Source organism: Hemitrygon akajei, chromosome 1 (assembly GCF_048418815.1).
Source record: "Hemitrygon akajei chromosome 1, sHemAka1.3, whole genome shotgun sequence".
NCBI classification, from domain to species: domain Eukaryota; kingdom Metazoa; phylum Chordata; class Chondrichthyes; order Myliobatiformes; family Dasyatidae; genus Hemitrygon; species Hemitrygon akajei.
In genome coordinates this window covers 179,467,741-179,483,178 of record NC_133124.1, presented here as the reverse complement: position 1 = coordinate 179,483,178, position 15,438 = coordinate 179,467,741, and the positions used below count along the sequence as shown (strand labels likewise).

Sequence of the window (15,438 nt, the reverse complement as noted above, 5' to 3'; positions counted from 1 at the left end):
CTCCACGTCTCCCATCTGTGTACCCGGTCCCCCTCCACGTCTCCAAGCTGTGTACCCGGTCCCCCTCCACCTCTCCCATCTGTGTACCCGGTACCCCTCCACCTCTCCCATCTGTGTACCTAGTCCCCCTCCACCTCTCCAAGCTTCGTACCTAGTCCCCCTCCACCACTCCAAGCTTCGTACCTAGTCCCCCTCCACCTCTCCCATCTGTGTACCTAGTCCCCCTCCACCACTCCAAGCTTCGTACCTAGTCCCCCTCCACCTCTCGAAGCTGCGTACCTAGTCCCCCTCCACCTCTCCCAGCTGCGTACCTAGTCCCCCTCCACCTCTCCCATCTGTGTACCTTCTCCCCCTCCACCTCTCCCATCTGCGTACCAAGTCCTCCACCTCTCCCATCTGCGTACCTAGTCCCCCTCCACCTCTCCCATCTGCGTACCTAGTCCCCCTCCACCTCTCCCATCTGCGTACCTAGTCCCCCTCCACCTCTCTCATCTGCGTACCTGGTCCCCCTCCACCTCTCCCATCTGTGTACCTGGTCCCCCTCCACCTCTCCCATCTGTGTACCTGGTCCCCCTCCACCTCTCCCAGCTGTGTACCTTGTCCGCCTCCACCTCTCCAAGCTGTGTACCTAGTCCCCCTCCACCTCTCCCATCTGTGTACCTGGTCCCCCTCCACCTCTCCCATCTGCGTACCTAGTCCCCCTCCACCTCTCCCATCTGTGTACCTAGTCCCCCTTCACCTCTCCCATCTGTGTACCTTGTCCCCCTCCACCTCTCCCAGCTGCGTACCTTGTCCCCCTCCACCTCTCCCAGCTGCGTACCTAGTCCCCCTCCACCTCTCCCATCTGTGTACCTTGTCCCCCTCCACCTCTCCAATCTGTGTACCTGGTCCCCCTCCACCTCTCCCATCTGTGTACCTGTTCCCCCTCCACCTCTCCCAGCTGTGTACCTAGTCCCCCTCCACCTCTCCAAGCTGTGTAGCTAGTCCCCCTCCACCTCTCCCATCTGTTTACCTAGTCCCCCTCCACCTCTCCCATCTGTGTACCTTGTCCCCCTCCACTTCTCCAATCTGTGTACCTAGTCCCCCTCCACCTCTCCCATCTGTGTACCTAGTCCCCCTCCACCTCTCCAAGCTGTGTACCTAGTCCCCCTCCACCTCTCCAAGATGTGTACCTAGTCCCCCTCCACCTCTCCCATCTGTGTACCTGGTCCCCCTACACTTCTCCCATCTGTGTACCTGGTCCCCCTCCACGTCTCCAAGCTGTGTACCTAGTCCCCCTCCACCTCTCCCATCTGTGTACCTAGTCCCCCTCCACCTCTCCCATCTGTGTACCTAGTCCCCCTCCACCTCTCCAAGCTGTGTACCTAGTCCCCCTCCACGTCTCCAAGCTGTGTACCCGGTCCCCCTACACCTCTCCCATCTGTGTACCCGGTCCCACACCACCTCTCCCATCTGTGTACCCGGTCCCCCTCCACGTCTCCCATCTGTGTACCCGGTCCCCCTCCACGTCTCCCATCTGTGTACCCGGTCCCCCTCCACCTCTCCAAGCTGTGTACCCGGTCCCCCTCCACCTCTCCCATCTGTGTACCCGGTCCCCCTCCACCTCTCCCATCTGTGTACCCGGTCCCCCTCCACCTCTCCCATCTGTGTACCTAGTCCCCCTCCACCTCTCCAAGCTGTGTACCTAGTCCCCCTCCACCACTCCAAGCTGTGTACCTAGTCCCCCTCCACCACTCCAAGCTTCGTACCTAGTCCCCCTCCACCTCTCGAAGCTGCGTACCTAGTCCCCCTCCACCTCTCCCAGCTGCGTACCTAGTCCCCCTCCACCTCTCCCATCTGCGTACCTGGTCCCCCTCCACCTCTCCCATCTGTGTACCTTCTCCCCCTCCACCTCTCCCATCTGCGTAACTAGTCCCCCTCCACCTCTCCCATCTGTGTACCTGGTCCCCCTCCACCTCTCCCATCTGCGTAACTAGTCCCCCTCCACCTCTCCCATCTGTGTACCTGGTCCCCCTCCACCTCTCCCATCTGTGTACCTGGTCCCCCTCCACCTCTCCCAGCTGTGTACCTTGTCCGCCTCCACCTCTCCAAGCTGTGTACCTAGTCCCCCTCCACCTCTCCCATCTGCGTACCTAGTCCCCCTCCACCTCTCCCATCTGTGTACCTAGTCCCCCTCCACCTCTCCCATCTGTGTACCTAGTCCCCCTTCACCTCTCCCATCTGTGTACCTTGTCCCCCTCCACCTCTCCCAGCTGCGTACCTAGTCCCCCTCCACCTCTCCCAGCTGCGTACCTAGTCCCCCTCCACCTCTCCCAGCTGCGTACCTTGTCCCCCTCCACCTCTCCCAGCTGCGTACCTAGTCCCCCTCCACCTCTCCCAGCTGCGTACCTAGTCCCCCTCCACCTCTCCCAGCTGCGTACCTTGTCCCCCTCCACCTCTCCCATCTGTGTACCTAGTCCCCCTCCACCTCTCCCAGCTGTGTACCTAGTCTCCCTCCACATCTCCTATCTGCCTACCTAGTCCCCCTCCACCTCTCCCAGCTGTGTACCTAGACCCCCTCCACCTCTCCCATCTGTGTACCTAGTCCCCCTCCACCTCTCCCATCTGCGTACCTAGTCCCCCTCCACCTCTCCCATCTGCGTACCTAGTCCCCCTCCACCTCTCCCATCTGCGTACCTTGTCCCCCTCCACCTCTCCCATCTGCGTACCTAGTCCCCCTCCACCTCTCCCATCTGTGTACCTAGTCCCCCTCCACCTCTCCCATCTGCGTACCTAGTCCCCCTCCACCTCTCCCATCTGCGTACCTAGTCCCCCTCCACCTCTCCCAGCTGTGTACCTTGTCCCCCTCCACCTCTCCCATCTGTGTACCAAGTCCTCCACCTCTCCCAGCTGTGTACCTAGTCCCCCTCCACCTCTCCCAGCTGCGTACCTTGTCCCCCTCCACCTCTCCCATCTGTGTACCTTGTCCCCCTCCACCTCTCCCAGCTGCGTACCTAGTCCCCCTCCACCTCTCCCAGCTGCGTACCTAGTCCCCCTCCACCTCTCCCAGCTGTGTACCTAGTCCCCCTCCACCTCTCCCATCTGCGTACCTAGTCCCCCTCCACCTCTCCCAGCTGTGTACCTTGTCCCCCTCCACCTCTCCCATCTGCGTACCTAGTCCCCCTCCACCTCTCCCAGCTGCGTACCTTGTCCCCCTCCACCTCTCCCATCTGTGTACCTTGTCCCCCTCCACCTCTCCCAGCTGCGTACCTAGTCCCCCTCCACCTCTCCCAGCTGTGTACCTAGTCCCCCTCCACCTCTCCCATCTGCGTACCTAGTCCCCCTCCACCTCTCCCAGCTGCGTACCTTGTCCCCCTCCACCTCTCCCATCTGTGTACCTTGTCCCCCTCCACCTCTCCCAGCTGCGTACCTAGTCCCCCTCCACCTCTCCCAGCTGCGTACCTAGTCCCCCTCCACCTCTCCCAGCTGTGTACCTAGTCCCCCTCCACCTCTCCCATCTGTGTACCTAGACCCCCTCCACCTCTCCCATCTGTGTACCTAGTCCCCCTCCACCTCTCCCATCTGCGTACCTAGTCCCCCTCCACCTCTCCCATCTGCGTACCTAGTCCCCCTCCACCTCTCCCATCTGCGTACCTTGTCCCCCTCCACCTCTCCCATCTGCGTACCTTGTCACCCTCCACCTCTCCCATCTGCGTACCTTGTCCCCCTCCACCTCTCACATCTGCGTACCTAGTCCCCCTCCACCTCTCCCATCTGCGTACCTAGTCCCCCTCCACCTCTCCCATCTGCGTACCTAGTCCCCCTCCACCTCTCCCAGCTGTGTACCTTGTCCCCCTCCACCTCTCCCATCTGTGTACCAAGTCCTCCACCTCTCCCAGCTGTGTACCTAGTCCCCCTCCACCTCTCCAAGCTGTGTACCGTCCCCCTCCACCTCTCCAAGCTGTGTTCCTAGTCCCCCTCGACCTCTCCTATCTGTGTACCTAGACCCCCTACACCTCTCCTATCTGTGTACCTAGTCCCCCTCCACCTCTCCCATCTGTGTAACTTGTCCCCCTCCACCTCTCCAAGCTGTGTACCTAGTCCCCGTCCACCTCTCCCATCTGTGTACCTAGTCCCCCTCCACCTCTCCCATCTGTGTAACTAGTCCCCCTCCACCTCTCCCATCTGTGTAACTAGTCCCCCTCCACCTCTCCCATCTGTGTACCTAGTCCCCCTCCACCTCTCCCATCTGTGTAACTAGTCCCCCTCCACCTCTCCAAGCTGTGTACCTTGTCCCCCTCCACCTCTCCAAGCTTTGTACCTAGTCCCCCTCCACCTCTCCCAGCTGTGTACCTTGTCCCCCTCCACCTCTCCAAGCTGTGTACCTAGTCCCCCTCCACCTCTCCCATCTGTGAACCTAGTTCTCCACCTCTCCCATCTGTGTACCTAGTCACCCTCCACCTCTCCCATCTGTGTAGCTTGTCCCCCTCCACCTCTCCAAGCTGTGTACCTAGTCTCCCTCCACCTTTCGCATCCGTGCACCTCGTTACCCCTCTACCTCCTCCTGGACCTTCATATCTCCTCTACCTGCACTCGGTCCATATCTCCAATCGGTGTACCTATATCTCTACCTGCACCCAGACCATTTCTCCAGCCGGTGTACTAGCCCTCTGTCTACTCCCAGATCATATCCATCCATATCTCCCATCTGTGTACTAAATCCTCCACCTCACTCAGCCCATATTCCTTCATTCCTCCTATCCGTGCACCTAGTTACCCCTCTACCTACTCTCAGACCATATCCATTCGTATCTCCCATTAGTGTACCTAGCCCTCCAACCACACCCAGACCATATCCCTCAGTATCTCCCATCAGTATATCTAGTCCCCTCTACCTACACCCAGACCATATCCATCCGTATCTCCCATTAGTGTACCTAGCCCTCCAACCACACCCAGACCATATCCCTCAGTATCTTCCATCAGTATATCTAGTCCCCTCTACCTACACCCAGACCATATCCATCCGTATCTCCCATCAATGTTTCTAGTCCCCCTCTACCTGCACCCAAACCACATCCATACACATCTCCCATTAGTGAACCTAGTCCTCTACATGCACCCAGCCCCTATCTACCATCCATGTTCCTGTCCAAGCTTCTCTGAAATGTTTGAATCAAATCGACATCCACCATTTCCGCTGGCAGCTTGTTTTAAACTCTCACTACCCCGAGTGAAGAAGATCCCCTTCAGGTTCCTGTTAAATATTTGACCTTTCACCCTGAGCTGAAGTTCTCGCCTCACTCAACCCGAGTGGAAAAAGCCAGCATCACTCACACTATCACTATCGCTCAGCATTCTGAGATCTCCCTTCAGGGAAGATCATCTATTCGATCTCTTCCAATTACTCAGCTATTGGTGGAAACGGATAAGGACAAAATATTGGGTGGGGGGGGAGGGAAGGTGAAGGTGGAGACAGCTGGAGGGAGCTAAGCAAGGAACACTAAAGTCTGGAATATGATGAATCCAGTTTAAGGTTAGTGAAGGAAGGTTTAGGGGAGATGTTAGAGGTCGTTTATATTTTTAAACAGAGTGGTGGGTGTGTAGAACATGATGCCAGGGTGGTGGGAGAGCCAGATACATGAGGGGCATTTAAGACTCGTAGACAGGCACATGGATGAAAGAAAAATGGAGGGTTCTAGGCCGTAGAGGCAGGAAGGGTTAGTTTGATTGTGGAGCTGGTTAATAGGTCAGCACAGCATTTTGGGCCGCAGGACCTATATTGTACTTTATGTTCTGGTAAAGAAGGGGAGAATGAGAAGTACTTGGAGGAGAGATGAATAATAGATGGCGTTAGATGAGGGAGGATGACCAGTGTGTGAAGTAATTAAAGGAACTGGGAAGGAGGACTAAAACTTGGGTGGGGGGGAGGGGGGAAGGGACTCAAGCCCCACACACACACACACACCCCTCGAATCACTGAGTTCCAGACATTGTTTGTTGCTCCAGGTTCCAGCGTCGGTCAGACCCACAGCACAGAAACAGGCCCTTTGGCCTACTGGCTCTCCCCAATTAAGTCAGTCACATTTGCCCTCATTTTCTCCATATCCCTCTAAACCTTGGCATGACCCTGAGAAGTGTCTCTTAATTAGTGGTAATGTACCTGTTTCAACCACTTCCTCTACCAGCTCATTCCATAGACATTGACAAAACACAGTTGCCCCTAGGGTTCATATTAAATTACTCCCCTCTCAACTTAAACCTTTGTCCTTTAGTTTTTGACTTCCCCAACCCTGGCAAAGAGACTGCATGTATTCGCCCTCATCTATACCCTCTTGATTTTACACACTTTTATAAGATCACCTTTCAGTCTCCTCAACTGTTCTCCAAAATTGTCCTGGCAACATATTCGTAGCTCCTCTGCACTTTCTCCAGCTTAATGGCTCCATTCCTACAGCAGAGCGACTAAAACAGAACACAGTATTCCAGATACAGCCTTGCCAATGTCTTGTATGACTGCAACAGTTTCTATACGCATTGCCCTGACTGACGAAGGCCAGTGTGCCAAACACCTTCTTCACCATCCCGTCTACTTGTGAAGGCCATGTTCAAACCGTGCAGTTGTACCTTGGAATGAGATGGTTAAGTTGCTAGACACTCTCAATCCCATTAAACAACACCCTCCTTGCCAATTATACTCACCCAGGTAGTATTTGCGACACAGATTAAGTTTGTCCTCGTTACTGACTCGCTCCAGATTCATTGTAGACCTTGGGTGAGTGAGAACTCGTCAATCCTCAGGTACCTCCTACGGGGGGGGGGGGGGAATGGCGTAAGTAATGAAAAGTAATGCAATGCACAGCCTGGCTAATTCATTCCCCCTTTCTGTTCCCTCTCTCCTCCCACTTCCCTTTAACAATCCCTTCAATGAACCCCCTCGATTCCCCTTATTCAGCTTTTTCATGTAACTAAATAGCTAAATACCAACTTAAATCACTCCATTTTGCCTATAACTATTATCCCATTCATCATTAATCTCCTATTTCACCCCTTCTCATTACTTTTACCCCTCTCCATTAACTTCAACTCCCTTTGACCCCACAACCCCTTCCACTCTCCCTTTATTACTTCCCTTGAAGGGGGCTTGAAGTCCCTCTGTGACCTCACACCCTCTGCATTAACCTTAAACCCTCCACCCACTCCCTGTTCATTAAACCCCTTCCCCTTCATAACACCTCTATCCCAACCCCTCCTCTAATCACAAACGCTGTCCATTAACCCCTCACCACTTCCCTTCCACTCTCCACCCCTGCCCATTAACCTCTCCCCCCTCCGTCAATGCCCATTAACTCATCTCCCTTCCCTAACCCCAACCCCTACCCATTAACTCTCCAACAACCCCACCCCATCGTACAAACCCCCTGCCCATTAACCCACTTCGCCCACCCTACCTTACAAACCTGCACATTAACCCCACTTCCCCTTTAAGTCCTTTCCCAACAACCTATCAGCAGTCGCTCTTGAATCCCCGAAAATCTTTTCCCCCCTCCTCTTTAATCTCGTTCCCTCCCCGATCCCTCCCGGGGAATTCCTGCCGCCTCCCACCTTTCGCTGACTCCCGATCACGGCCGGCGTTCTCGCTGCCTGCTGGGAAAAAACACCCGAAACAAACTACAATTCCCGACGAACAACTCACCAGCTCAGGCTGCGGTGAATGCCGACAGACCTCTTGCAATCTATTTGGTAGATTCTTTATCACAACTAATTTTCTAGTTTTTCTTTGAAATTTTTAAAGTGGTTTGTTTACTTTTGACGTGGTTTATCCCCTAAAAGGTCTTTCTTCCCAGAGAACAGCGCGGAGGACGGGAATAGGCTCCCGGGGCATGCCGGGAGGTGGAGTTTTATCCGGCAAGACTGACAGTACTACAATACCCGCCGGGCACTGCGCTGCGGTTCGGCGCATGCGCCGTTCTCCTGGCGAGCGAGCTGCGGTGAAAATAGAGGGATGTTAAACGTGGGAGGAGTGGGAAAATTGAGGAAAGTTGTGTGGTTGGGGAGAAGGGAAAGCCTGAGATCAATTGTGGGATGAAGTGGAGGTACCTGAGGAAATTCAAGGAAAATTACGAGGGAATGGGGAAGCAAAGGGGGGGGGGGGGGGGGCGGTGTGGGCGCGAGAAAATGGGGAAACCTGAGGTAAATTGAAGGAATATTGAGGTAAATATTCAGACAGTTCAGGAAACTACTTCTTTTACTTCCTCTTTCAAGTATGATACTGTTAATATTTACACGTTTGGGGTGATTGAGTGATCTGGCGTTTTGCTGTCTCCCAGGGAGTTCAGTTGGGTTTAAAGTGAATTGTGCGGCCTAGAGGCCAAGAAGCATGGAGATGGGCGTCAGCCCGTGGTCCACTCTGATTAAAGCATGGAGGAAGATTGAAATCAGTAAGGACAAGAGCAGAAGGCGAGCGTGTGTTCAACACCATCTGCCTGCATTTGACCACTCTCTCTCTTTCCCTCTTGCTTGCTACTGCCAGTGGAAGGTGCCTTTGGTCGCTCTCTCCCACCTCACTTGATGCTGCCGGAAGATGGTCCCAGAATCTTGGGTCTTGGGCAAGGTTTTCATTGATGCTGTTTGTCTTTTGACTCTGCAGTTCATATTCTGTTTTCTTGTTGCTCTGCAGTCAATGAATGACACAGCACAAAGTCTATGACTTTATGGTTTAATGTTTTATATTTGGTGTTTTTGGCTCATTTTTACCATTTGCAAGATTTGTTCTTTTTTGTGTGTTGGGGATTTAACGTGTTCCACCGTTTTTCTTTGTTTTATGGTTCACTGGGAAGAAGAATCTCAATGTTGTATTAGGCACACGTACTTTGGTAATAACTAGACTTTGAATCTTTGAAATATGGCAGTAAAAACCAAGGTAAATTAAGGAATTCTGGTACAAGTTTAGACTATTGGTGCCTCATTGATATAAATCTCCAAACAAGAAACAGTCCATCCTGACACATTTCAAATCGTAGTCGGGAATTTCAACCAGGCTTGTTTGTAGAAAACCCTGCCCAATTACCATCAGCATACAATCTAGCACCAGAGGTCCCAGCACACTAGACCACTGCTATTCTACGATAAGGATTCCCTACAGTTCCATGACCAGAGCACATTTCTGTAAATCTGATCACTTGGCTGTCATTCTCTTATTTGCATACAAGCTGAGGCTAAAAATCAAAGCTCCAGAGATTAAGGCAACAAAGAAGTGATCGTGTGAGACAGATTTGCATTGTTAGTGGACTGGGCTTTGTTCAAGGTCTCATCTGTGGATCTGAACGAATACACCATGGTTGGCACAGACTTTATTGTAAATAGATAGATAGATACTTTATTCATCCCCATGGGGAAATTCAACTTTTTTCCAATGTCCCATACACTTGTTGTAGCAAAGCTAATTACATACAATACTTAACTCAGTAAAAAATCTGATATGCATCTAAATCACTATCTCAAAAAGCATTAATAATAGCTTTTAAAAAGTTCTTAAGTCCTGGCGGTAGAATTGTAAAGCCTAATGGCATTGGGGAGTATTGACCTCTTCATCCTGTCTGAGGAGCATTGCATCGATAGTAACCTGTCGCTGAAACTGCTTCTCTGTCTCTGGATGGTGCTATGTAGAGGATGTTCAGAGTTTTCCATAATTGACCGTAGCCTACTCAGCGCCCTTCGCTCAGCTACCGATGTTAAACTCTCCAGTACTTTGCCCACGACAGAGCCCGCCTTCCTTACCAGCTTATTAAGACGTGAGGCGTCCCTCTTCTTAATGCTTCCTCCCCAACACGCCACCACAAAGAAGAGGGCGCTCTCCACAACTGACCTATAGAACATCTTCAGCATCTCACTACAGACATTGAATGACGCCAACCTTCTAAGGAAGTACAGTCGACTCTGTGCCTTCCTGCACAAGGCATCTGTGTTGGCAGTCCAGTCTAGCTTCTCGTCTAACTGTACTCCCAGATACTTGTATGAGTGTTTCCTTGCAAAATCTTTCAAATCTGGTGACCGAGAAAGTTATAAAAGGACCAGGATGGTCTCCTGAAAGCATCTTGTGGGTAAAATGGCAATTCCTGACTAAACTTGAATCAACGAAGGATACTCGACAGTTGTGGCAATGCTTGAATGCTATCACCTCTTATAAAGTGACCTAGGTGACAACGGGGCTTTGCTTCCACATTGGCTCAATGCCTTCTCTGCTTTGACTGCCAAAGCATGGAGGAATAATCACAAACTCCTGCAGCCCCTGATTACCCTGTGATTGCGATCTCTTAAGGCTGGTGTGCGAACAGTCTTCAGGATGGTGAACCCACGAAAAGCATATGGCCCAGTCGGGATGCCAGCTGAATAATAAATACCTGTGCTTATGAACTGGCTGAAGTGTTCACTGAAATCTTTAACCTCCTGCTTTGGCAGTCTGCGGTTGCCACCTTCTTCACTAAACCCTGGAACATCTGGACAGTAAAGATGCATATATTAGGGTGCTCTTTATTGACTACAGCTCGATATTCAATACCATCACCCCCTCAAAACTAATCCATAAGCTTCAAGACCTTGGCTGCCATATCTCCTTTTGTAATTGGATCCTCAATTTTCCCACAGATGCCAGTCAGTTCAGATTGGCAATACCATTTTCTCCACAATCTCTATCAGCATGGGTACACCACAAAACTGTGTGCTTACCCCCCTCCCACCCCCGCTCTACTTGCTTTACATTTATGAATGTATGCCCAAGTACAGCTCCAATGCCATATTCAAATTTGCTGATGAAACCACTCTTGTTGGCCAAGTCAAATGTGATGAAACAGCATATAGAAGAAGATTGAAAATCTGGTTGGTGCCACAGCAACAACCTCTTCCTCAATGTCAGCAAGACCAAAGAGCTGATTATTAATTTCAGGATGAGGAAACCAGAGGTCCATGAGCCAGTTAGATGTTACTAACTGTTACTAACCTCTACTAACAGTTAGAGGATTAGATGTGGAGAGGGTCCGCAACTTAAAATTCCTTGGTTGTCATTTTGAAAGGGGCGTCCTGGGCCCAGTACTTAGTGCAATTACAAAGAAACCACAGCAGTGCCTGTTTCTTGGAGTTTGCGAAGATTCAATGTGACATCTTAAACTTCAGCAAGCATCATAGATGTGTTTATTGACTGGTTACATCACAGCCTGGTATGGAAACATCAATGTCCTCGAATGGAAAATCCTGCATAAAGTAATCCATCACAGGTAAAACCCTTCCTACAACTGAGCACACCTACATTGATTGCTGTTACAGGAAAGCAGCATTCATCATCAAAGACCCTCACCACCCAAGCCATGCTCTTACTGCTGCCATCAAGAAGGTACAGGAGCTTCAGGACCCATGCTGCCAGGTTCAGGAACAGTTATTACCCCTCAACCATCAGGCTCTTGAACCAGAGGAGATAAAATTACTGAACTTCACTCACCCCAACACTGAGCTCTTTGCCCAACCTATAGACTCACTTTCAAGGACTCTTCATCATCTCATGTTCTCAATATTTACTGCTTGCTTATTTATTTCTCTTTTGTATTTGCAGTTTGTTGTCCTTTACACATTGGTTGTTTATCTGTACTGTTGGGTGTGACCTTTCATTGATTCTATTGTTTCTTGGATTTACTGTGAATAACCACAAGAAAATGAATTTCAGGGTTGTATATGGTGACATATATGTACTTCGATAATCTGCAGAATCTCGCAGACATCTGTGTTTTCATCGAGGTCACAGACATCAGAGGTCCCAGTACAGGTCTCTACAGAACATCACTGGTCACGGTGGTCCAGCCAGAATAAATCCCTTCCACTACTTCTATGGGCAAGACAATTCTAAATCTAAACTTCACCACCATGCATCTCAATCTTCCAGAACAGCCTACCAAAACAGATCTTGTTAAATGTCTCATACTTACACCTATAGTCCCTCATTTACCGAAGAGTTACCTATTTCCTCAATTTTCTTTCAAATAATTCTACATTTTACCCACTTTTAAACAACTGACCCCACCCAGTTCCCAACTTCTATGCAATTAACCCCAAACTTCCCTATTTAAACTAAATTGTCTCACTCTCCTCAAATGTCCACAATTCCTCCTCACTCTCATCAAATTTCTCCAATTACTCATTGTTAGCTACAAATTCCCCACAGATTTAAAAGCTCAATGTAAATTTATTATCAAAGTACATATACGTCACCATGTATGAGATGCCGAGCTGACGCTGAGAAGGCGACTGGTGCGTGAAACTCTGATGGATATCATCAATTACTCCTGTTTTGGTCTGCTACATCTAAGGTCTGTACAGTTAGTAATGTTGTATTAATGTGACTAAAAGATCAATTGCTACTTAAAAGTGACAGAACTCTGGTTGGCGTTGGCGTGCTTCCCCCTTTAAGATGGCGGAAGAGGGGATGCCAAGCTGGATTATTCGTTCGTTTAAAGAAGCGTTTGACAGGTCAATGTCAAATAGGCTGTTTATGAACTGAGCAATGTAATCACCAGGAATTAAACAGCTTGTCCAGATGCCTTCCCATCATTTTTAGGGAACTTTAACTAGACCAGCTTAAAAAAAGTCCTTAAATAATTATTACCAACAAATCATTTGTAGCACCAGAGGAAACAACACACTGGACCACAGAGCACCATCAAGAGTGCTTACTATGCTATTCCATGCCCGCACTTTGGAAAGTTTGATCACCTGGCTGTACTTCTACTCCCTGAGTATAGGTAGAGACTGAAGACTGCAGCACCAGTAGTGAGGACCAAGAAGGTATGGACAAGGGAGGCGCAGAAGCACTTACAGGTCTGCTTTAAACTGGTGGGCTGGACTGTATTCGGGAATTCATCTTTGACTCAGAATGAGTACACCACAGCTTCACTGACTTCATTAAGACCTGTATCGATGAGTGTGTGACTACAAGAACTTACTGTACATAGCCAATTCAAAATCTGTGCCTGAACCAGGATGTTGTGCTCTGCTGAGGGCTAGATTTGTGACATTCAAGTCTGGTAACCTAAGCATGTATAAGAAAACCAGGTATGTCTTGTGAGGGCTATTTCAAGAGCTAAGGGACAAATCCAAACAAGTTTGGAGGCAACATCGGATGCACATCAACTCTTTTCTGGGTTTGCAGGCCATTACTTCAAAGCAAAGCAAAACCTAACATCATGAATGGCAGTGATGCTTTACTCTCTGTCTCGGAGGGTGATGTCAGGCTGTCCTTCAAGAGGGTCAACCCTCACAAGGCAACAGGCCCCAATGGAGTAGCTGGTAAGGCTCTAATAACCTGTGCCAACCAATTGGAGTGTTACAAGATATTTTCGATCTCTCATTGCTACAGTTGGAAATTCCTACCTGCTTCAAAAGGACAATTATACCAGTACCCAAGAAGAGCAGGGTGAGCGGCCTTAATGCCTATTGTTCAATAGCACTCACATCTACAGTGATGTGCTTTGAGAGGTTGGTTATGGCTAGATATATATTTCTATTGCATTGTCTATTGCCACAATAGTCTACAATGGACATGATCTCATTGGCTGTCTGTGCAGTCTTGGATCAGCTGGACAATACAAATACCTGTATCAGGATGCTGTTTATTGATTACAGCTCAGAATTTAACATTGTCATTCCTACAGTTCTGATCAAAAAGCTACAAAACCTGGGTCTTTGTACCTCTCTCTACAACTGGATCCTTGACTTCCTAACTGGAAGACCACAATCTGTGTGGATTGGAAATAACATCTCCACCTCACTGACAATTAACACTGTCTACACCCATGACTGTGTAGCTAGGCACAGCTCAAATGTCATCTAGAAATTTGCTGACAATACAACCATCGTTGGCAGAATCTCAGATGGTGACAAGAGGGTGTACAGGAGCGAGATACACCAACTAGTTGAGCGGTGTCGCAGCAACAACCTTGCAATTAAAGTCGGTAAGACCAAAGAACCGATTGTGGAATTCAGGAAGGGCAAAACGAGGGAACACTCTCCGGTCCTCTTAGAAGGATTAGAAGTGGAGAGAGTGATCAATCTATAGTTCTTGGGTGTCAATATCTCAGGGCCTAACCTGAACCCAACATATCGATGCAGCCATTAATAAGGCAAGACATTTCATTAGGAGTTTGAGGAGATTTGGTATGTCACCAAAAACACTTGCAAACTTCTACAGATGTACTGTAGCGAGCATTCTAACTGGCTTCATCACTGTCTAGTATGGTGTGGGGTGTGGAGTGCTACTGCACTGGATCAAAGTAAGCTGCAGAGTTGTAAAATTAGTCAGTTCCATCATGAGCACTAGCCTCCATATTATCCAAAACATTTTCAAGGAAAGGTGCCTCAGAAAGGAGGTGTCCATCATTAAAGCCCCCATCACCCAGGGCATGCCGTCCTCTCATTCAGGCAGAAGGTACATAAACCTGATGGCACACTCAGCGATTCAGGAACAGCTTCCTGTTTTTTTTTTTTGCTGCAATTCAGTTTTATTTCTCTCTATTATGTATTGACTCAGAATGAGTGCACCATGGCTGTCACTGACTTCATTAAGACCTGTATGGATGAGTGTGTGTCTATTTTTTTTTGCTGCAATTCAGTTTTATTTCTCTCTATTATGTATTGCATTGTACTGGTGCCACAAAGTTAACAGATTTCACAACATATGCCAATGATATTAAACCTGATTCTGATTCATTTTCTTGCAGGCCTTCTCAATAAATCTATAGCAGAATAACAATCATCATAGAATCAATGAAAGACTGATGGTGTCCAGATTTTCAGGGTTGAGTGAAGAGCCAATGAAATGGCATCTACTGTGACCTGTTGTGCTGGTAGGCAAATTGGAGTGGATCCAAGTCACTTCTGAGGGAGGAGTTGAGATGTTTCATGTAACATAGAAATTTACAGCACATTACAGGCCCTTCGGCCCACACTGTTGTGCCAACCATGCAACCTACTCTAGGAATTGCCTAGAATTTCCCTATCTCATAGCCCTCTATTTTTCTAATCTCTATGTACCTTTCTAAGAGTCTCTTTAAAAACCCTATTGTATCATCTGTGAACTTTGCAAAAAAAAGGGCTATCAATTCAGTCATCAAGCCATTGACATATAAGGAGTGATTGATAAGTTTGCGGCCCAAGTTAGAAGGAGTCAATTTTAGAAAACCTAGCACGTTAATTTTTCCTACATTTACACACTTAGTCCAGCAGTCGTGGAGCATACAGATCCCTTCTTTGTAGAAGTTGGCATCATGGATCTCCAGAAGTGGTCCACAACATGGGGTGATTGATAAATTCGTAGAAGGAGATGAGTTATTAACTTCAACAAATAACAAACAGGATAGACAAAGGAGAGTCGGTTGATGTTGTGTACTTGGATTTTCAGAAGGCCTTTGACAAGGT

General features: G+C 49.2%; 1 protein-coding gene across 2 annotated transcripts in view; it reads right to left on the bottom strand.

Annotated features, from left to right (window-relative positions):
- The window catches only part of psenen (presenilin enhancer, gamma-secretase subunit), a 53,291-nt gene extending 45,592 nt beyond the window's left edge, over positions 1-7,699 (bottom strand). Inside the window, exons 1-2 of one of the 2 annotated variants that reach the window (XM_073055535.1) lie at positions 7,676-7,699; positions 6,682-6,787 (exon numbers count right to left, since the gene is read on the bottom strand). In XM_073055535.1, coding sequence (XP_072911636.1) covers positions 6,682-6,742 — 61 coding nt within the window. In that variant the 5' untranslated portion in view covers positions 6,743-6,787; positions 7,676-7,699. The other variant, XM_073055527.1, reaches the window with a different exon arrangement.
- Between the last annotated feature and the right edge of the window lie 7,739 nt (positions 7,700-15,438).